At 37.0% G+C, this 22,809-nt stretch overlaps 1 protein-coding gene across 1 annotated transcript in view; it reads right to left on the reverse strand.

Annotated features, from left to right (window-relative positions):
- Nucleotides 1-22,809, reverse strand: part of LOC309415129 (rapamycin-insensitive companion of mTOR-like) — a gene marked incomplete at both ends in the record, with an annotated part of 100,242 nt that overhangs the window by 34,906 nt on the left and 42,527 nt on the right. Inside the window, 13 exons of the mRNA XM_082012576.1 lie at nt 931-1,032; nt 1,436-1,598; nt 3,474-3,574; nt 7,959-8,039; nt 8,148-8,214; nt 8,346-8,436; nt 9,460-9,547; nt 10,244-10,326; nt 14,181-14,248; nt 15,276-15,343; nt 15,575-15,744; nt 16,722-16,848; nt 21,902-21,965. Coding sequence (XP_081868702.1) covers nt 931-1,032; nt 1,436-1,598; nt 3,474-3,574; nt 7,959-8,039; nt 8,148-8,214; nt 8,346-8,436; nt 9,460-9,547; nt 10,244-10,326; nt 14,181-14,248; nt 15,276-15,343; nt 15,575-15,744; nt 16,722-16,848; nt 21,902-21,965 — 1,273 coding nt within the window. The remainder of the gene's footprint in view (nt 1-930; nt 1,033-1,435; nt 1,599-3,473; nt 3,575-7,958; nt 8,040-8,147; nt 8,215-8,345; nt 8,437-9,459; nt 9,548-10,243; nt 10,327-14,180; nt 14,249-15,275; nt 15,344-15,574; nt 15,745-16,721; nt 16,849-21,901; nt 21,966-22,809) is intronic.

Genomic DNA, 22,809 nt, shown 5'->3' on the forward strand with positions numbered 1-22,809 from the left:
CAGTCCCTAAGAAAATGCACAGAAATATTTAGGGGGATTTTTTTTTTTTTGAGGGGATGGGTACTATTTTTTAAAAATTCATCTTGATTACATCTGTCATCATTAATCCTGTTTTATACTGTTGCCATCTTTATAACAACATAGTAAAGACGACAGATAATTTTAGAAAATGTTACTTGGGGGGAACAATGGAAGGATGGCTTTCATACACAGAATCACAGGAGCTATTCTGGCTCTAAGACTATACCAAGTACTCAGAAAGTTTTCTTACTCTCAGTCAGTCAGTCCTCTGCTTAAAGAGGCAGTCCCTTAAAAGCTGTACATTAAATGTATTTAGGATAATGCCCTCCGTGTCAGAGATATTTCCTGTATTTTATGAAAACAAATTCATTTTGTAATGAACTTGATGCTATGGGACTATTTATATTAGTTCAAAACATGCAATAAGACTGCCTACTACTGAAGTTTTCATATGTGGCTCAGGTCTAAGCATCTGAAGCTTGATCTATAACCCACCTCCAGCCTTAACCTTCAGCACACATTATATATATATTTTTTTTTACATCTGCTATGAAACTGAACAAGGCAGTATCCCTATGTAGTTTAGACTGAAGTCTAAAGTATTAGCAATTTTAAAGTCACTAAGTCTATTTCTATACAAATGAAGTTATATAAAATTTAATATATGCTTATTAAGAAACTTGTGAATTTAACTGTATTGCATTTTTGTATATAGTTTAAGGGTTCTATACAAAGAGACTATATCAGCATTGATTAAACCCATGAGATCCTAATTTTCTGAAATATAACAGATTATGGGATATAGTATGGAATTGATATTAGAAAGTCAAAGCTCACATATGAAATGGAGACTCTCCCCTCCCCCCCAATAATTTCATAAAAATAGTATCATGCCCTTTTTATGCTCACCTTCAGTATTGTTCCTATCAGATTCCAATTCCACTCGAGGTTCTCTTTATGATTGAGAACTTGGCTGTCTCGAAGATTCATTACAAGTGCTTCTTCTGTATCCTGGAATACAGACATAAAAAACTACAGTAAGTTTCCTTTCATCATGTCTTGTCACATGATATACTTACTGTTCATGTAATAATCATTAAAAGGGCTATGCTCCACAATATTTTACATTTGAAAGTAAATTGCATGGTTATAGTACTGCATTAAAAATCTAATAGTAAGAGATCATATTTGTGACTAAAAAGCATTAAAAATTATTGTAATTTCACCCCTTAATTTCTAGAAACACAATGCAGTATCCACAAGTAGCTAGAAGACAAATTCAATGAAAAAAATTCTACGAAGAAATCACATAAATGGCTCTGAATTAAATGAGAGTGTGAATCTTGGGGAGTGGGATCTAAGTTTCCAAAATACAAAATCAAATTCAGTTTTGAAAAATCAATAATGTTAATACCTTTAAAATGAAGATGTCTTTCTGCACACGGTACTGATCCCTCTTTTGGTGGGTTGAGATTGCTTTCTGAATAATATGATCTAAATGGAGGCTGTAAGGTTTAGGTCCTCTTTTCTTCATCTCATGAAAACGTTTTAAGCAGTTGAGTGCGGCACTCGCTCGTCTAATAGAAAAAAAAGACTATAATCACTATTTGACAACTGTTATTCAACTAAAGAGCGCCACTGCTATATCTTGAGTTAAATAAAGATAGTTCAAGAAAGAATTCACCAACAGTTCCAAAGCCAATAAAAAGAAAATAATTTTCTTTATATAAGTTTTCATACTTCCATATCCCTCAGTCTTGTACTGAAATTATACAGAAAATTATCTTTCAGAATTTCTAGTACCGAAGAATAAGCCTTACTGATAACTTTTCTTCTACTCTGCAATTAGTGGTACCATTCAGAGTTCACAGAAGATACTGCAAAGTTTTAAGTTGATAAAGTATTGTGAGATGTCACAGTAGATCAATGTTCTACAGTGAAGTTGAGATGGCTAGCTTCAACTTTGACTAACAAAGTATTTCTTGTAAATTCTCTTCCCCTTCCCAGAGGGTGGGCAGAGGTATCAGTAGTATATTTCTTGCTCTTTAAACAGCTCAGCTACTGACATGTAAGAAAACTTCAAAACTAAAAAGCAGAAGAGCATGAAGTTTCTGGGAAGCACTCTACAAGTAGCATTTATCATTTCACAGTAGCAGTTCGAAAAGATTCTGTAATGTATCACTGACAACACAACAAAAGACAAAATACGAAGTTATGATACATTTATCAGAATACTGCCAAGACGAACCAGATCAGGAAGGGCAAAAGTAATTAACAAAAACATTTCCTATAATTTACTATTAGAAAAAAACACAACACACTCAATTTAAATGGTCTTCTACAAAGAAATACAAGACCACTGAGTTAGAAACACATTTTAAAGACACTGGAATCTATCAAATTATTTGACTTCTTTCCTCAAGAGGTTTAAATTGTGTGAAGTACCCAGGAGATGGTATTTTATGACACAGCACTTGTGAGGTTAAATTGCAAGATTAGTAGATGTATAGAGAAATTCTAAAAAAAATAAGGAAAACAAAATTTAAAAAGCCCACAGGTTTTTAAAATTCCAAAATTCAGGTATTTCTCATTCAAAGAGAAATAGAAAGCCTCTATAAACATTTGTTTCAAGTCAGATGCCTAAATATACCTCATTTGATTACCACGAGTGCTAACATGCCACTGCAGAATGCTGCACTAAGCTGTTTAAAATTTCTGTTCATAGTCTTATATTTAAATGGAAATGACGTGAACTGAACAAATTATCAGTACAAACTTCAAACAAATGGACCAGAAAGTTTTAACATAATTAGTATTGTTACAATGACCATTTTCTTGTGAAGAAGAAAAGGTTAAACAAAACAAAACAAAAAAAACCCAAAAAACAAACAACAAAACAGCCCCATGCCAATATTACGTTTTTTGCTCTTGTTCACACTAATAATGATTCACTGATTTGGTCTATTACTATTTAATTTGCTATAAACACCAAAAGAAAAAAAATGGTACAGGCTTTTTCAGTTTGGAAAGCTTAATTGTATCAAAATGCCAAAAAAGAATTGTGAAACAATGGAGAGGACAAACACACAGAACACATCTTAGATGGTGCTTGGTCAAACAGTGCCTTAGAGTTCATTTAAAAAAAATTCTGTGTAAAAAAAAGTAAAAAAAATCTTGCAATCTATGCAAGAGTGTTCTGAAATCTACTATCAAAGCTTTCTTTCCAAATTTCTAAATTGTTACTGTAAATAGATCACACTTTTGGAATCATGCACTGGAGACTATTTTCCTGGTAAGTGTCACAGAGCATTTCTATATTCTATTTTTCTTTTAAATCAAGACAGCAGTGGTTTCAGCCATCAGAAAACTCATAATGTAGGTTTTCACTCAACTGCAGGGGGAAAAAGGAGACGTACATATTTTCGCTTTTAAGCGTAACTTAGAATTCTTACAGTCTTTTCTCTTTCATGATGTCAAAAGATGCTGCCATGTTCATTAGCGTTGGTAAGCAGTGCAGGTGATGGCTGTGAGAATGAGGAAGGATTGTGTTTGCCTAAACAACAACAGAAGACTAGTTAGAATAACTTATTACAACATTTTCAGCCATCTCTTTAGGATGAGCATTTGAAGAATCTACCGCTTTTCACAAGACTCACAAATGCACGATAACAAACCTACCTTTTGTATAACATGAGAGCAATAATTACATATACCATTTTGAATATTTGATCTAATTAATCAATCTGAAATAACGAGACAATTTTAGGACTCAGAGCCTTCTTTCGGAGCCTTCCCATTTGTATTTTTTGCATTGGTGGTTTTTAAAGTTGTAAAAATGCAAAAACATGCAAAGCATCAGATAACCTTATATCATGTGTATAAAAGTACTAAAAACTCTAAAATCAGAAACACAATTTAAGCTAATGATGTTCATTCAATACTTTTGACTACCAATGATTCTACAAAAAAAAAAAAAAAATCTGATAAACAAACATAACTTCATAAATTATGGGCATTTAATGGGTTTTATTTTGGGAAACATTTGGGTTTTGGGAAACAATTTGGGTAGTTGTGCAAATACTTTTGAAAACTAAAGAATAATGAAGATAAAGAAATTACTTCAATATATTAAAATGAAATAAGAGTACAAATATTTGTTCAATATTTTGATAAAGTCATCTCAGACTAGTGAATAATCTCTTTATAAAACAAAAAAAATACCTATGCTTTGCAGCATACTCAAACATCAGTGCATGTAATCACTCCCATTCAAAAGTATTCCAGAAACCATGAAAAATAGCATACGTTAATGCAGATTCCTCTTTTTAAACTACACGGCTGACTGAACACTCAAAAAATTCCACCAATTATTTAAAGAAAAAAAAAAAAATCACTGAAGAGACTAAAGAACAGATTTGTCGTGGTTGTGACCCATGCTGCTGACCTGAGCTGTTGCAAATCACTGTAGTGATAAGCAATCCTATACCTGAAGATTGTGGTCTTGTTTTCAGAGCATTAAGAATAAGTCAATCCCACACCACTGAAATCCCAGCCGAAAGTGGGAAAGTCTGAAGATGCAGACTATGTCTGATAACTCATATTCAAATTTTTGTAAGACAAAGTTGTATTTCACAATCTTATTGTCTCTTATAAAGGAGTTCATTTGGGGGAAAGAAAAAAAAATATAAACAAAAACACAAGCCACAAGAAAACTGATCAATAAGTGCTCTGCTGCATACACTTCTTGCCATCAAGAAAGGCCATGAAAAAGATAGAACTGTTTTGCAAGAAAAGCAAATCATATCACTTCACATATGACTAACAGTTTCTCAGCAGGCTGAAAGGTAGCACTGGAGTGTATACGAGAAACAGTATCATCTCTATACCAAAATAATTTAGGTTATGTTCTGCTCTTCAAGCAGGTTTCTTTTGGTTGGTTGGTTTTGGTCTGGAGTAGGCTAAAGCAACCTGAGCAAGACAAATACAGTAATACCATGACAGACGGTTACAGGCTCTTCAGGAGGGATAGGCAGGGCAGGTGAGGCAGAGAGGTGCTGTATGTAAGGGAGGGTTTGGACTGTATGGGACTTGCAGTTGGCGATGACATGGTTGAGAACCTCTGGGTAAGGATTAAGGGGAAAGCAAATAAAGTGGATATTGTTGTGGGAGTCTACTATCGACCACCCAGCCAAGACGACAACACCAAAGAATCATTCTACAAGGAATTAAGGAATATCTCTAGATCAGCTGCCTTTGTCCTTATGGGCGGATCTTAACTTCCCAGACATCAACTGGGAATATTATACAACAGACACAAACAGGTCCAGGAAATTCCTGAAGCACACTGAAGATAACTTGTTACAGGTACTAAGGGAGACAACTTTGCAAACAGAGGGGGACTCGTGGGCGAAGTGGTGATTGGTGGATGTCTTGGTCACAGTGACCATGACGTAGTTGAGTTTCAAATCGTTGGCAACAGGAGAAAAACTGCCAGCAAAACTTCAACCCTGGATATGGGGAGAGCAGACTTCGGGCTGCTGAAGAAGCTAGTTAGTAAGGTCTCCTGTGAATCTGCTTTTGAAGGTATTGGGGTCCAGGAACGCTGGTCGCTTTTTAAGAGCCATCTCTTAAGAGCGCAGGAGCAGGCAATTCCAAAGTGTCAGAAGTCAAGCAAGCAGGGCAGAAGGCTGACTTGGCTGAACAGGGATCTTCTAGAACTTCGGCAGAAAAGGAAAGTGTACGGACATTGGAAGTAAGAACAGGCGACAGGGGAGGACTACAGAGATGCTGTTCACCACTGTAGGGAGAAAATTCATGTGGCCAAAGCTTGATTAGAGTTCAAGCTGGCCAGCACTGTGAAAGACAACAAAAAGGGCTTTTTAAAATATGTTAACAGCAAAAGTAGGATCAGAGATAACATTGGTCCGTTACTTGATGAGGTCAGTCACCTCACAAATAGGGACATAGACAAAGTGGAGACATTTAATGCCCTCTTCACCTCTGTCTCCAACACCGATGATGGGCCCTGGGACCCCTGTGTTGGAAGACCATGACTGGGGGGATGATAAACTCCCAGCCAACCCTGAACTTGTTTGAGACTTGCTGCTCCATCTGGATGCACACAAGTCTATAGGGCACGATGAGATTCATCCCAGGGTACTGAAAGAGCTGGCTAATGCCATCATGAGACCTCTCTCCATTATTTTTCAACGGTCTTGGGAGTCTGGAGAAAGTCCTGCTTAACCAACTTAATTTCCTTTTATGACAAGGTCACCCAACTAGTTGACCAAGGGGAGCCAGTAGATGTGGGAGTTTTGGATTTTAGCTAAGCTTTTAATACTGTCTCTCACAGTATCCTTCTGGACAAAACGTCCAGCACACAGCTAGACAAGTCCATAATACTTTGGGTGAACAATTGGTTGACGGGTCAGGCTCAAAGGGTCATAAGTAAATGGGGTTACATCAGGCTGGCAGCCAGTCACCAGTGGGGCTCCTCAGGGCTCAATTTTAGGGCCAGTGTTCTTCACCTGGGATGGGGTAATCCTGGTTATACATACAAATTGGGGGATGAGAGGCTGGAGAGCAGCCCCACGGAAAGAGATCTGGGGGTGTGGGTTGATGGCAAGTTGAATAGGAGTCAACAATGTGCCCTGGCAGCCAAAAGGGCCAACCGTGTCCTGGGGTGCATCGAGCACAGCATAGCTAGCCAGTCAAGGGAGGCGATTGTCCCACTCCGCACTGGTGTGGCCCCACCTCGAGTACTGTGTGCAGTTTTGGGCACCTCAATATAAGGACAACAAACTATTAGAGTGTGTCCAGAGGAGGGCGACCAAGATGGTGAAAGGCCCCAAGAGCAAGACTTACGAGGAGTGACTGAGGTCACTTGGTTTGTTCAGCTTGGAGAAGAGAAGGCTGAGGGGTGACCTCATCGCAGTTTACAACTTCCTGAAGGAGGGGCAGCAGAGGGGGAGGTGCTGATGTCCTCTCTCTGGTGACCAGGGATAGGACACAAGGAAATGGAATGAAGTTGCATCAAGGGAAGTTCAGATTGGACATTAAGAAAAGGTTCTTCACTGAGAGGGTGGTCAGCCACTGGAACAGGCTCCCCAGCAAAGTGGTCACTGCACCAAGTCTATCAGAGTTTAAGGAGCATCTGGACAATGCTCTTAGTCATATGGTTTAGTTTTAGGTAATCCTGAGAGGAGCAGGGAGTTGGACTCTATGATCCTTATGGGTCCCTTCCAACTCGAGATATTCTATGAATAAATTTACAATTTCCTCTCATCTCTAGCTGTTGAAATAAGTATAAATCCTTTCAGTGTGGAATGGTAAAGACTTTAATCTTGTGATACAGCGTGAAGAAAAAAAAAAAAAAAAGAGAAGCTACTATAAGAGAGATTTTAAGGAGGGGGAAAAGGAACAAAGCAAGGTCCCTTCAGCTTCTCTGCAGCAGGGGCTACCAACAGCAGTGCTGAAAGAGCACTCCATCAAGTTGGAGTTGCCTGAATTAATAATATGAAGTGCCCAAGCCACATCAAGCTGAACATGAAAAAGTTTCATCTGCCTAGTCTGCAAGGCAGAAATCTAAACACACTGCCACAGAGCTACCATCATTTTAGGAAAAGCAAAAAGCATCAGTAGTCCTTTTCCCAAACACAGAAACCAATGAGTGAGTTTGCAGGACTCCAGCTTAAAAATACAACTGGTTACTGAGGATTATCCTTAGAGCAGAAGCCCTAGCACTTTTAGTACATTCCAAACCACCTTCCTATCGATTCATGCTGGTTTTAATACATGAAGCGCCATATGCTGTAATATAAAATAACTCATTATTTTGATGAAAAGTGGATGTTCCAAATTTGTAACATAAATTCAAAGCTATAACAGGAAATAGGAGCTACTAATACTACTTATTCTCAGCAAAGTGTCTGTCTTACCATGTGTAACAGTTCTCCTAAAAGGATAGTTGCTCTAACAGATACATGGTCATCACTACTTGTGATCACTTCAACCAGACCCTTCAAAAAAGTTAAAAAATTATTACATTTAATGTATAACACCTTATTTTAATGTTTATAGAAAAAAAAAGTAGCAAGCATCTATTTAAACTTCAAGACATTAGTTACCTCTAGAAGTCCATTAGTAATAAAAGCTGAAAGCACTAAAGCCAAATAATTATCCATGAGATCAGGCCTAAGGAGAAAAAAGCATGGAAATGATTTAGAAAGTACATTTCTTATTGTTTCTGCAAGAAAACAGCAAATATTTTTGTCAACAACAGAAAACTAAAATAAGAGTTTAGACTGAGTTTGAGAAATGCTCACCTTGACCTGGCTCGATGTGGTAGTATAGTTTTAGCTTCAGCAGCTACAAAGCCATCAGAAAGTCTCCAGCAGTCCTGAAACCTGCTTGGATCTATAACAAGAAAATATGGACAATGGTAATTATAACACTGGATTTCATAGTGTTATTTTAATAGTTGTCAGTATGTAAATAATAGTTCTTACTAACTTATTTCAGGTTTAAAATTATAGAAAATTTTGTCATAAGGGATCTCTAACAAGTCATCTAATCCACACTCCTGCACAAAGCAAGGCTAACTTCAAAGCTAGGACAAAGATCTCATTTAAGTATCAACCAAAATGATGAAATTTCCAATTCATAAACACATTAAACTTGTTTAACAGAAAATATCATAAACACCTACAATTTTGAACAGTACATCCATATGTCGCAAAGTAGCAAGTTTGTGACAAAGAATGATTTATTTACTTATAAGCACAGAACAAGGATTAAGCCTGATTATACAACTGCATGGCAAAGACATTTATAACCAGAGTTTGAAGAAAATTGCTGGAACATTAAAGGCTGAGACTTGCTCCTTTTGGGCTCATACTTTTGCACTGTGAGACAAAGCAGAAGATACTCTTAGGTTTACAAAGGAGTAATTCTAAAGATAGAAGACTAACTCTGCTAAATAGAGAGACATGAAAACCATACACTTGCCCTAGGAAAAATCTGCTGAAGTGCAGAGATAGCTAGCAGATACACAATACACAGAAAAGACCCTTTTTCATAACTTCTGTAACATTCACCAGCACTTCTACATTACTAATGCTTCTAATACTTCAAAGAAGTCTAATTTGTAGTAATGTATTTACACAGTCTTTTGCATAAATGCTCCACTACTGCTCTTGTATGAAACATACAACTGATATATAGTAAGGATGTCAGAATAAAGTTAGACTTCTAGTAGCTTGATCAACACTGAACAGCTGATGAAGACTTTTAAACAGGACTTCAGAACACCCAATGAATTCAGTGATGGAACAGTTAAGACTGACATAATTTACAATGTAGAGGAAACAGTAAAGTGTTCAAATTATAGAAGAGATTAATAGAAATAATTTTAATGTGAACCAGTACTAAAATACTTACCTACACTGAGAAGTGCCTCAATAAATTCTTCCGCAACAACAGGGAGAGGAAGGCGAAATATATCATAAAGAACCTCAAGCAGACCTTGCTACCAAACAAAAAAGGCAGAAATTTTATAGATTTACAAAAAATGGTCTTTTTGTTCACTATTAATATTGAAGTTGAGATTTCTAGAGAGTGCTAAAATTGGCGTCTTTGTTTCTTTTAGGATAACATGCTTATTTTCATAATCTGAATGAATGTGGACAAGAGAAGAATGGAAGGGGCTTGCTTACTTTAGAAGTCTGCCTGTCTGTCACTACAAATTCTACAGAAGCTCAGGCTACTTGGATTACAGTTTTTAAAGAACAGTTAGTGCTGCCACCATCAACTTCATTTAGCAAGTAATTGGGAAGAAACATTTTTATTTATCTCAGATTCAATGCTTTAAACTCATAACTGCAGCTACTGTGAATTTGCTTTGACTTATGGCCAGAGTAAAAATTAATTTATGTGCTTTTCTCTTCTCCATTCCCTCCTCTCAGGCATACAGGGTGTGATTCCATTCTCATTTTATGTGTAAGGAGCTAAGACAGAAAAATCAAGCAACTTGCTTAAGATCACACAGGAATTTTATAAAGGAATTATAGACTTGGACTTGGGGGTCAAATAAAGTCAAGGCTAGTGGTTCTCATAATTGCAGTCTGCGTTTAAACCACTAAACTGATAAAACTGTTAAAGTTTTAAATGTTAATTAAAACATCCAATATTATTCTTATATCAATACTAAATATTTACCACCTACCCGTATTTCCATATTTGGTATACAGAGTACCCCAATAAGAGACTGAATCCCAGAATTTCCAGGTTTGCACAGACTGATAATACCTAGAAAATATTAAATACATAATACTATTCCATCACCAAACAACAAAAAAAGCATTAGACACATTGTTAAATTTGATTTCCAGTTTGAATACAAGCAGAGATAGTAAAAATTCCTAATCATAACTTTTTTCACCTTTCCAATCAGTGTTTAACAAAAGCTTTCTAATCACAAAACTCTGTTTCTTCATTAAGAACTATAGCTACTTTTACCCTTTCTACTGTGAACAGTATTCTCAAATTATCTGCAAAACCAACATTTACATGGAAGAAACGTCAGAAAGAAAAGACAAAATTGTCAGTAAAGAGTGAATCTTAAACCTGAAAGATTTGAATCATCTTGGCAGAATTGTGAGCAGTTTCTCCATGAAAAGCTGTATCTTAAACTAACAAATTATTTAGTTACCTTTAATCTTAGGTGAATTCTAAACAGCGAGTTTAAATATACTTGGAGTAACATTCTCTGTGCATCATTTTTAATCCTCTTTTCCCAAATTACAAGTGCTCATCTCAAATTTTCATGGAATCATAGAATAGTTTGGGTTGGAAGGGACCTTTAAAGGTCATCTAGTCCAACCCCCCTGCAATGAGCAGGGACATCTTCAACTAGATCAAGTTGCTCAGAGCCCCATCCAACCTGACCTTGAATGTTTCCAGGGATGGGGCATCTATCACCTCTCTGGGCAACCTGTGCCAGGGTTTCACCACCCTCATTGGGAGAAATTTCTTCCTTCTTCTTTTCACAGTTGATTTTTACTTTGCATAAAAACTCTCATAATTTGGTCCTTTTACATTACATTTTTACTCAATTAGTTTAATATTTCAATATTAATAGGGTAATCCCTCAAATTGTTTATAAATGTTACATAATGCCTCTTGAAGCTAATGATTACACTGATTTTCAGCCTCAAATTACATACAATCTCTTCATTCAAAATGTGGCTGCAAAAACCTTGCTCGCTTCCTTGGCAATTTCTCTTCATACATCACAAAATAAATTAAAACTTACAGTAACATGCAATCCAGAAAATAAACAAGTTTCTCCAAAATGCAACTTTAAATGAACAAAAAGAAGCCAGGTTTCAACACCTTTTTGTGTCTTACATACTATAAATAAACCCAAATCTTCATTCATTAAAAACTACTAAAAAATTAAAAGTATCACTTAGTCTATTTATTTACACTAATACAAATTTAAACTTTAATGACATGTGCTTTATATGAACTTGAAGAAAGACGTAAAGTTCAAAAATTCCATGTCACAAAAACTTAAGACAAGCACACGTGGCCACGTACACATTAATGGCATTTAAATATGTTCCACAGTGCACCTCAGAGGCCCTCCCCCCCCCAAGAGCATATAATGGCCTGTGGTGGTTTGACCTTGGCTGGATGCCAGGTACCACCAAGCTGCTCTATCACTCCCACTCCTCAACTGGACAGGGAAGAGAAAATATAACTAGAGGCTTGTGGGTTGAGATAAGGAGAGGGAGATTACTCACCAATTACTATCATGGGCAAAACACACTCAACTTGGGGAAATTAATTTATTACCAATCAAATCAGAGTAAAGATAATGAAAACTAAAACCAAATCTTAAAAAAACACCTTCCCCCCACCCCTCCCCAGGCTCAACTTCACTCCCAATTTCTCTACCGTCTCCTCCCGAGCAGCACAGGGGGACAGGGAATGGGGGTTGCAGTCAGTTCATCACACATTGTCTCTGCTGCTCCTTCCTCCTCACACTCTTCCCCTGCTCCAGCATGGGGTCCCTCCCATGGGAGACAGTCCTCCACGAACTTCTCCAACATGAGTCCTTCCCACAGGCTGCAGTTCTTCACCAACTGCTCCAGCCTGGGTCCCTGCCATGGGGTGCCGTCCTTCAGGAACAGACTGCTCCAGCGTGGGTCCCCCACAAGGTCACAAGACCTGCCAGCAAACCTGCTCCAATGTGGGCTCCTCTCTCCACGAGGCCACAGGTCCTGCCAGGAGCCTGCTCCAGCATGCATTCTTCATGGGGTCACAGCCTCCTTTGGACGCATCCACCTGCTCCAGCGTGGGGTCCTCCCCAGGCTGCAGGTAGATATCTGCTCCACCGTGGACCTCCATGGGCTGCAGGGGGACAGCCTGCCTCACCATGGTCTTCAGCATGGGCTGCAGGGGAATCTCTGCTCTGGCACCTGGAGCACCTCCTCCCCCTCCTTCACTGACCTTGGTGTCTGCAGAGTTGTTTCTCTCACATATTCTCACTCCTCTCTCCAAGCTGCTGTTGTGCAGCAGGTTTTTTTTCCCCCCTTCTTAAGTATGTTATCCCAGAGGCACTACCACCATCGGTGATTGGCTCAGCTTCGGTCAGCAGTGGGTCCATCTTGGAGCCAGCTGGCACTGGCTCTACTGGACATTGGGGAAGCTTCTAGCAGCTTCTCACAGAAGCCACCCCTGTAGACCCCCTCACTACCAAAACCTTGCCACGCAAACTCAATACATGGCCAAATCCCAATTGCAATGCAGGAACAGATTTGGGTGCATGCAGTCATTGCTGCATCCCCCAATTCCAACTCTAAGGACATGATCACACATGAGGATAAAAGGACACAGTAATTAGCACTAAAGAATAACCCAATCTGGAGAATAAGGAAAGCAGAGCAGTAGAACAAAGCAGACAGTACAAACAGGAAAGAAAAAAACAAAACAACAAACAAACAAAAAACACCCGAAAAGCCATAACAGAACACACAAAACCAAAACCACCCTCAAGCCTGGTTTTGCTACACGTCCTTTGGGAAGACTGACAGCGTAAGGACATTTTTGTACTAAAAACTGTTAAGGTGTTAATCTCCAACATAAAAACAAAAAGGAGGAACATATAACAGTGAAAGTACCACGGCAAGTAATATATTCCAAGACAGTTGTTTCTTCAGTCACTTGAACTTTTCAGGCTTATGCTATTCGTTCTAAATGTCTCAGTTAAGGAAGATGCAGCAACTCTCCTATCAGAAACTGCTTCTCAGAAGTTTCAAAGTTGTCACAAACTTCCCAAGCTTCTTCCCCAAACAAGTGAGAACATGTGAGAAACTTTTGAAGGATACCTGGATGTTAAGTTAAGCTTACTGATCATTTTCAGAACATTAAAAAAAATAAAGCAAATAGTCTTACAAAGCAAAAGCCTTTCTATACAGTCTGAATCTTTCCTAAGTACAGCCTGTAAAAATCCTAACCAAAATTTTGGTAAATGGTCATATCAACTGATTTAGTTGACTGTCTTGACTAAAAGAACAAGCAGTCCCTGAGGCAATATCTTCATGTTAGATATTGTAATACTGCAGAGGAATGATTTAGAAAAATTCAAAAACCTACTTTTTAAATATAGAAATGTCTTCTACATTAAAAATCCAAAACTATGTCCATACTGCAATTTATCTTCAACTGTAGCACTTGGTAAAAGCAGGTGCTAATGAAACTATTCTGTTGATATCTCTTTGTATAGGCAAATAGATTTCTTATTTACAATGGCAGAACAATCTCAAAGGGAAATTCTTATGATATGATGCTATTTTCAATATCCTCTTACCCATCAAATGTAAAGTACCACCATTAAGGCAAAACTTAGATGGCATTCTTTAAAAAAAAAAAAAAAAAGCAGCTGTGTCTTGTCAGTAGTTAGTCAAGGAAAACTATGTATGAGTCCTCAAATTGAACAATATCAAAACACATCTTAGTACCATTGTAGGAAGGTATTGATAGAAATTAGACAGATCAAGAGAGACAGATTCTGTGCTTAAATAAACCACTCTTACACTAGAAAGTAAAATTCCCCTTCCAATCATCCAACTTCAAACAAACAAAAAAAATCTTACCTGCCCATGATCGAAATGCTGCCACTATTCCCATTTTACTAGCTAGGAACCGTGCTTCTCTGTCTTCTCTGTCATTAAAATAACAAATGTCACAATACACAGTTAATTATGATAAAACAAACAGTGTTACTAACATAACAAGTAAAACATAGTTAACTGAAATTTTAGATGGGGGACAAAATCCAGAGTAAGAAAAATCTGTTACGTACATATATATATAATGTGTATACATGTATGCAATGTGTGTACACACACGGAGATTGGAATTTTTTAAGTATTGTTACTTTTCCTTTTTCAGTGAAGGTTCCATGGTAGGAGGATCACATAAAAAGTAAACACCTATATTTGGTCAGATGATTCACTCTGAAGCTTCCACTGACAGTAAGACTACAGCAGGGGCCACTTGGACACATATTCAGTTATGCAGACCTAAGCGTCTATTGCCATTTGATAATAAAAAATAAGAAAACCACACATGCCCCCAACTGAATAATTCAAGTTGGAAGCAATCTCGGGAGGTCTCTAGTCCAAACTCCTGCACAAAGAAATTGTCAGCTCTGAGACCAGACCAGGTTATATGCAGGGCTTATATCCAGTTGGGTCTTAGAAACTCTCAAGGATGAAGGCTGCAGGACCTTTCTGGACAGCCTGTTCACTTGACTCAGTCCACTTGACTCAGAAGAATTTTTATTTTTCCCTGATATGAAGTTGGAACCTCTTGTTCCCATTTCTGAGCCTGACCATACAACCATCAAACATAAAGCTAGCTCAAATGCAAACTCCTCATTGTGGATGTTTAAAGCTAGATAAAAAAAAGAAACCCATACCTGAAGTAAAAAATGACAATTGTGATGATTTTTTTAAGTAAAAGAAATATAATGGTGGGAAGGGAAGAAGGGTAAAACTAATTTTCCCTTTTAAATCTGAAAAGTTTAACAATATTTTAGGAAGTTGCATTCTAACCTGTTATTATATTCAACTTCAAATAGTTTAATATTAGCTAACAGCTTTAATTTGTCACTTTGGAAAGAAAAATAGTTTAATTCCAGTACCATGAAGACAACTGGTAGCATAAGTAGCAGCACTAACACTTACTTGAGCTGTCCTTCTGCTGTGTCTGGATTATGCCTGTAGTGAAAATCTGTGTAAGGAGCTAAAATTCGCTAAACAGAAGAAAGACATGCATTACTTTCACATGAGAATAGTTAACAGGTCTTACCCTTTCCTCAGTCCCACTACAATCTGTCATGTTATTTATTAATCTCTTAGCCTAAAATGTTACATTTAAACATTTTGCACTAATACAGAGGATGAAATCTGAAGTGAAAATTAAACATTTTAATTAGTAATACAGTGTTTAACTTCTGTCACTAAATGAGTAAAACTGAACCCACCTCTAACTCTACATCTGCTCGCACATACTGTCGGGTCTTTGGATGATTAATGAGGTGCAAAACTGTAGTTATCAAAGCCTCATTTATTCGGCTTAGGTGACAATCAATCACATTTTTCAAGATGGTACTTAAACCACCCCGAAGAGCCACCACCTCAGGATTCTGAAGTGCTAAATAAAGAAAAACACATCACTTCAGCCAGTGATAGAAAAGAAAACATTTCATGACTTCCAATACTACAAACTTGTCATCTGTTTAGTACATATATCTTTTTTGTCCTGAACACTGCTGAGGCACACAACAAAGCTTTTAATGACTGACATCAGCAATAAATTGAGATTTTTTGATTAATTTATCATCAACAAAAATACTGGTCAGTCAGTCACCATTGTGCAGCAACTTCCCAGCTTATTTCCAACCAAGTTTCCATACAGTACTGTCTGGATTTCCCTGGAGAAAGGTTTTGTGCTTCACTGGACTAACATGGATAAAATATTTATACTAGAATATAAATGAGTAACAGATTGTTTAGTTCTTTAAAACAGAAGTTTGTATCTTGAAAACGTTGCTGAAGTTATTTCTCATTGATTGAAACTGAAAAAAACTTTAAAAATCAGCACCCACATACAAGTATAGGGAGTTAGTATAAATCATTGTCCAGATAGCCTTTACATGGACACAAATACTGACTTCCAGAAGCCAGCTAACCACAGTACCCACTGAAAAAAAATTTTTAAAGGAAAATGCTTTGTAATTCTCTGAACACTTGTACATTTGTCAGCACCTCATGTATGGAACTTTCCCTACTTCCAATCCATTAGTTTTAGAAACATCAACTGCAGCAGGGAACCATTTTTAAGGCAACACAAAAATTGGCAAGTCTTAAAGGAAAGTATGGTACCTGAAATCTTCAGGTACTTAAGAGATTTTGATTTTAAGTTAAAGTGATTTTGTTTTATATCAAACTAATGACTAAAATATATGAAATGGACATTAAGAACATTTAACACCTGATTCATTAGTTACTAAACAAATACTCTTAATTATTTGAATATCTATTTAATATGAACCCTGAGAAGAGAAACTCTTAGAAGACTGATGACAACTACATCAAAATTTTTTCTTAATTAGCTTTTGGTTATCTTACCTAGTTCACAGATAATGGCTATACAGGCTCGAACCATTCTGTCTCTTTCTTGAAGACCATCATTTCCAACTGCTACCAAAGAATTAGTAATAGAACTGGGGAACAATGAAGCATTCACAGTGATCATCTGCCAAAAGTGAAAGAAAAAGCCCTCTGGTTTCTTCATAATGTTTCTCTAAATATACTCACAGATTCACTAGCATTTCATTTCCTAGATACTACCAGATCACTCTATATATTACTTGGTTGTATCCTGCAAATCCTCAAAACACTTTCTTCTTTTCTTGAAATTCTTCATTCATCAATTTACCATTCTCTTCCTGCTTCACTTTTTTATTTTTATATTATTTTCTTATAATAAGAAAGGGTAAAAATCCCTGACTGTTGCAGAGAGAACTACTGCTACCTTCTTCAGATTTTTTTCCAAGAATCTCTTTATCAACAGAGAACATTATCCAATAACACGAAGTAGATCACAAACTCTTCTAGAGGATTCATTCGTATTGCACCATTTGTATTGCATCTTCAATACCTATTCAACTTTTTAATTAGCCAAGACTAAACTCCCTTGTTTTGTAGCGAGATCCTTAGACTGCTGCAGACTACAAAAAAGGACAGTCAACAAAAGAAGCTGATGTAGTATTTGGAAGGCAACCATCAGCAACACCCCTAATATCCTCTTGTATAGTACCCGATCTTCCTAAAACTGCAGCGTAACAACTTCATCATAAGTTATATAGCTCTATGTCACAAAAACCACACACGCTTTAAAATGTGTTAAAACTTAAAAGTTTTTAGATGATTAGTGGATATTGAGCGTTTTTTAACATCTCAATTTTATTTATTAGTAGAAAAAATGTGACATGGTTGAGTGGGCTATAACAAATTATGTTGTTCCCTTTTTAAGCAGTCAGACAAAAAAACCTATTTCATTTGGTAATACATCTGTTTAACTTTAGTGATATTCATGTTCCATAGTATACAGGATATGTATATTTAATTTTAGCAAACTATGAGAAAATGTGACTAGAGAGCTACTCAGCCTTTGTAGTCAAAGTCTCATTTGGGGGGTGGAGTAGGGTTTTTTACCTTTAATGTGTGCACAGGGTCTTGCTCCTTAATTTGGTATCAATTTGGCTTGTCCTAAGCTAGCAGCTGAGGATTTCCTGGGCACAGGAGCTCTTCAGTAGTGTAAAGGAGCATTGGCTGTTAAAATCTGTTCTTCTATTCTGCCTCAAATTGTTTTTATTTTTTAATTGAAGAATGACTAACCAAGGTTTAATTTAATATCCCTTTTGTTTCCAACAAAAGCAGGCTTATCTCCGTTATTTTTCCAAAATTGTTTTGTCCTATATTAATTTTACAGCTCCCTTACATGTCTTACAGGTATTTGTTCAAAGAGGATTACTCCCCCCCCTTTGCAGAGAATACTAAAATGAGAGGTCAACCATTATGACAAATATATTTGAACGCTTTAACAAGTTTATTTTTAAGACATGTTTTTGAGAAACTTCTTGTCATACATAATATTGTCATCCACAAAACGGGAAGCTTTAAGATAGGACTCTAAATAAAACCCAAACTGTTCCCCACCCACACAGTCTTTCATTTTTACAATGGCATGAAGTAACAAGAATTAGCAATAGAATGGGTGTACCAATCCACTCTACAAAATTATAACTTTTTTTCTACTGGCATTGACATATACTTAAGTGTGAGGACACAAGCAGCCTCTTAAGGCTGTTTTGCTTCATTGTTTTCTTTGGTTTTACGACATGAGAAGGAAAGAGGGATCTGGACAGGCTGGATCGATGGGCAGAGGCCAACTGTATGAGGTTTAATAAGGCCAAGTGCAGGGTCCTGCACTTTGGCCACAACAACCCCATGCAATGCTACAGGCTTGGGGAGGAGTGGCTGGAGAGCAGCCCGGCGGAAAGGGACCTGGGGGTGCTGGTTGACAGCCGGCTGAATATGAGCCGGCAGTGTGCCCAGGTGGCCAAGACGGCCAACAGCGTCCTGGCCTGTATCAGGAATAGTGTGGCCAGCAGGAGTAGGGAAGTGATTGTGCCCCTGTACTCGGCACTGGTGAGGCCGCACCTTGAATACTGTGTTCAGTTTTGGGCCCCTCACTACAAGAAGGATGTTGAGGTGCTGGAGCGTGTCCAGAGAAGGGCAACGAAGCTGGTGAGGGGTCTGGAGCACATGTCTTATGAGGAGCGGCTGAGGGAACTGGGGTTGTTTAGTCTAGAGAAGAGGAGGCTGAGGGGAGACCTTATCGCTCTCTACAACTACCTGAAAGGGGGTTGTGGCGATGAGGGTGTTGGTCTCTTCTCCCAAGTAACTAGTGATAGGACAAGAGGAAATGGCCTCAAGTTGCGCCAGGGGAGGTTTAGATTGGATATTAGGAAAAATTTCTTCACTGAGAGAGTGGTCAGGCATTGGAACAGGCTGCCCAGGGAGGTGGTGGAGTCGCCATCCCTGGAAGTGTTCAAAAAACGTGTGGATGTGGCGCTTCAGGACATGGTTTAGGGGACATGGTGGTTCTGGATTAATGGTTGGACTTGATGATCTTAAAGGTCCTTTCCAACCTAGTGATTCTGTGATTCTGTGATTCTTTTAATATTCAATTCCAAGTATTTTAGTAGAATAAATACAAATAATAAATACAATCTATTTGCTTTCATTCTGCTCTACATATTTAAATGCAATTCTAAAGACCAAGGACAGATGATGCAAGGCTACTTACAAGCAACTGCAATGAAATAAGTAATAAAAGACTGTGAATTTGGTCTTTAAAGATTCCTTTAAAAAGAGGAAGAAAGAAGGTGGTTCATATTATATCTCACCCTGACTTCTGCTTTGAAGATAAAACTTTCTGCCTATTAACTTATTGAAAAATGGGCAGGATGAATCCTATTAGAGGGAGGAACACTTTCTGAAGCGGTGCTAAAGACAACACTGCTAAATTACAAAGCTCTTACTAGGATATGTAGAGGTGACAGTACTAAACACTGCCCCATAGAGTACAGTCAAAAGAGAATATGAGCACTCTCTAAGTCTTCAAAATTCAGAAACCAAGTTTAAAAAGTTTCAAGTTGTTTTTCTTTTCTCTTCCTACACTACTTTAACCTGCACTGTTTTTTAAACAAGTTTATCATTAAGTGCCTTTTACAAATTCATAAAACAGGATTAATATTTTACATTTTGTTCTTCTACTCTATGAAAACAAAGAGAAGAAAGTGAGAGAATGTTTTCAAGTCTTACATCTATGCTATTCTTACATGGGCATTTTTGCTATCAAAGATGAGGTTAAAGAACTGCATCCATACTTTGGAACAGAAAACAATAGTCCTGAGATGCTGGTGGAACCCAGTTGAGCTCTTCCACAGCTCATAGTAAATTATTTCCTGCACAAATTAATTAAATCTGATTGTTATATTTGCCATTCATTCTCCTCTCCCAAGACTTTCATATAATCTTTTAGGAATCCTGGTATCAAACTACTGAGTCTGAGATCTTGCAGGAGATAAGGAAAGATGGGAAAAGGACAAGAGCAGGGTAATAAAAAGACATTGTGAAAATACGGAAGGTGTCATTCAGGACGTGTCACAGTATCCTTTGTGAGACAGAGTTTCTCAAGTATTGACTGCTCTGTGCCAATGCATGCTTAACTGCTGCAGCCCAGACAGGATATGAAAAAGGTGTTAACTTCACTTGTAGCCAGGTTGGGTGGCTTCTTGTTTGTCTGACATCATCTTTTAAGAAACAAGGATGTTCTAAGTAGCAAAAGATGTTAGGAAACATCATTCATCAACATAGTTCTCAGCATTGGAGAATCATCAGCATCCCTTTACAGCATGTACATTCCATGCATGTACATCTCATGTACAGCATAAAAAAAAAAAATCCTGAAAGTTAAATGTTAAGTCAAACTAATGGATTTATTTCTCTTGCTTCCTCTTGTTTCTTTCAAGCAAGACAGAAGTCTTTGCTCAACTAGGAAATGCTCAAGAAAGCCCAGGAATATGAGGACAAATTTCTGACCCAAATAAAACCAATTCACTATAAATATGTTTCCATTCTATCTCCTGATTTAAGTTATTCTGGCCCTACACCAAAGCTCTCTTTTAAACCAGATTAGCAAAGAACTTTTATAAATATTGACTTCCTCAAGGATCCATTCCTTTATGGCTGTGTTTTTTGTTTGGATGGGGTGGGTGTTTAAACTTTAAAACTCTTTTTGGCACAATTGTTAATCAAGCATATTGTCTCTTCTGTAACAAACCAAGTGAGCTCATCTTAAGAAAAGAAGTTGCATGTCAAGCTTCCATATTTTCAACCTAAATATATATATAAAAATACACACATAACGGATTAAACACACACAGTGCTCCTGGGGAACAATTCTTCCAACTACTTCAAAACCTTACTTAAGTCTTTGGTAGTTTTTCCTAAGATGCTCAGTAGAAGTAGAAGAACGTAAGCAAGATAAAGAATAGCAAAGTCCAATACAAAGGGAGAGTAATATACTGCCTGAAAAAAAATAGCTTCAGTAGCTGTATATGCCAATTTCTCTAGGATGAACTTGAAAAATGTAACTACCACAGCTTCAAACATCTCACGTCCATGGGTACACAGGATAGTAACCACCACAGACTAACTACATCTTATTGTGTATCTGAGAAAAGAACTACAGACAGCATCAACCTCTATGGATAAAGCAATAAGGCTTATAAGAAGATTATTCCAGCGATGGCAGTTTGCCTCATTTCTCAAATGGCAGAAAATCTCCCATCCTTGATTTACAGATGCTTAAACACACTATACAATAAAGTTAAATCATTAGATGAAACATAATAATATGGTTCTTATACCCTTGCATTCATCATTTGATAACTTTTTCCCCCCCTAATCTTGTCCAGTTTGATCTCTATCAAAGGAAAATGAGCAGAATTTTTCTAGCCCACTCAAGATTCTCAGTGGTAAGAGATTAAAATCAAAACAAGACTCAGCACTACCCTTCCTCTCTTTTGAATTATCAGCTATAATTTCTTCTCACATGATAAAGTAAGGTAAGGTATTAGAGACTGTGTGGGGGAAAAAAACTGCTGATGGAGAAAACTTGAAGTCAGCACAGCTGACTGGCATAGCTGATAAGACCATATATAGTTAGATTTTACCTTTCTGACTAATCGAAGTGCTTGTGTTCTTTCTACTTCATTACTCTGCTGTATGTCAATACACCTAAAAGAAGTTAAAAAAAACACATTTTGTTTATAACAGTCAAGGTGAAAGTTAGTGTTAACATCTCGCATTAATATTTATCCAATTGAATAAACAGAAGAATATTATGACTGTTTAAAAATTCTGCCTTTCAGCAAGCATACTCATTATGATTGGTCACTTAGCTTCATTTTATATTTTTTCCAATTACCTTCACTATAATTAAATCACTAGAACATTCTCAAATATACAGTGAAAAGGCATAATGGCTTCAACAAATATTTTCTGAGCTAGCTGCATTTGCCATTTCAAAAGAAACTAAACTAAGTATTTGTAATGTTTCACATCAACAAGTTTTTTTGTGTCTTCTCAGATCAGAAAAATCCTTTTGCTCCAACAAAATTAAACAGCACACTAAAATTTACTATGTGTGTATATTTATAAACGGAAACACACACATATATCAATATATTAAACCCAACAAAATTTTAACAAAGGAAGTACTAGAAATTATAAAATTTACATCTACTCATGATACTGATCTTATTATCTCATTATTAGTTTGCCTTTTGGCATTCTTCTGTTGTGTCGTGAGTTATACTTAGATTACAAATTCTTGGGCATGAACTACTTTTTTCCCCTGACTTTGTACTAGAGGCTCTGAAGCACTATGATAATACAAAGAATCAGAACAACTACCATAAAACAAACTTCAGACATGAAAATTACCGAGGTTTCAGCCTCCTAATAACACCACAGATTGAATCGTAAATGCCACTAATCATAAATTAAAAACCTCTATAATTGGTCTAATTTTTTAATTACTCATAGTATATCATATATATTAGGACAGCATTTTATTTGG

Source organism: Phaethon aethereus, assembly GCF_964289735.1.
Source record: "Phaethon aethereus genome assembly, chromosome: W".
Classification (NCBI taxonomy): Eukaryota; Metazoa; Chordata; class Aves; order Phaethontiformes; family Phaethontidae; genus Phaethon; species Phaethon aethereus.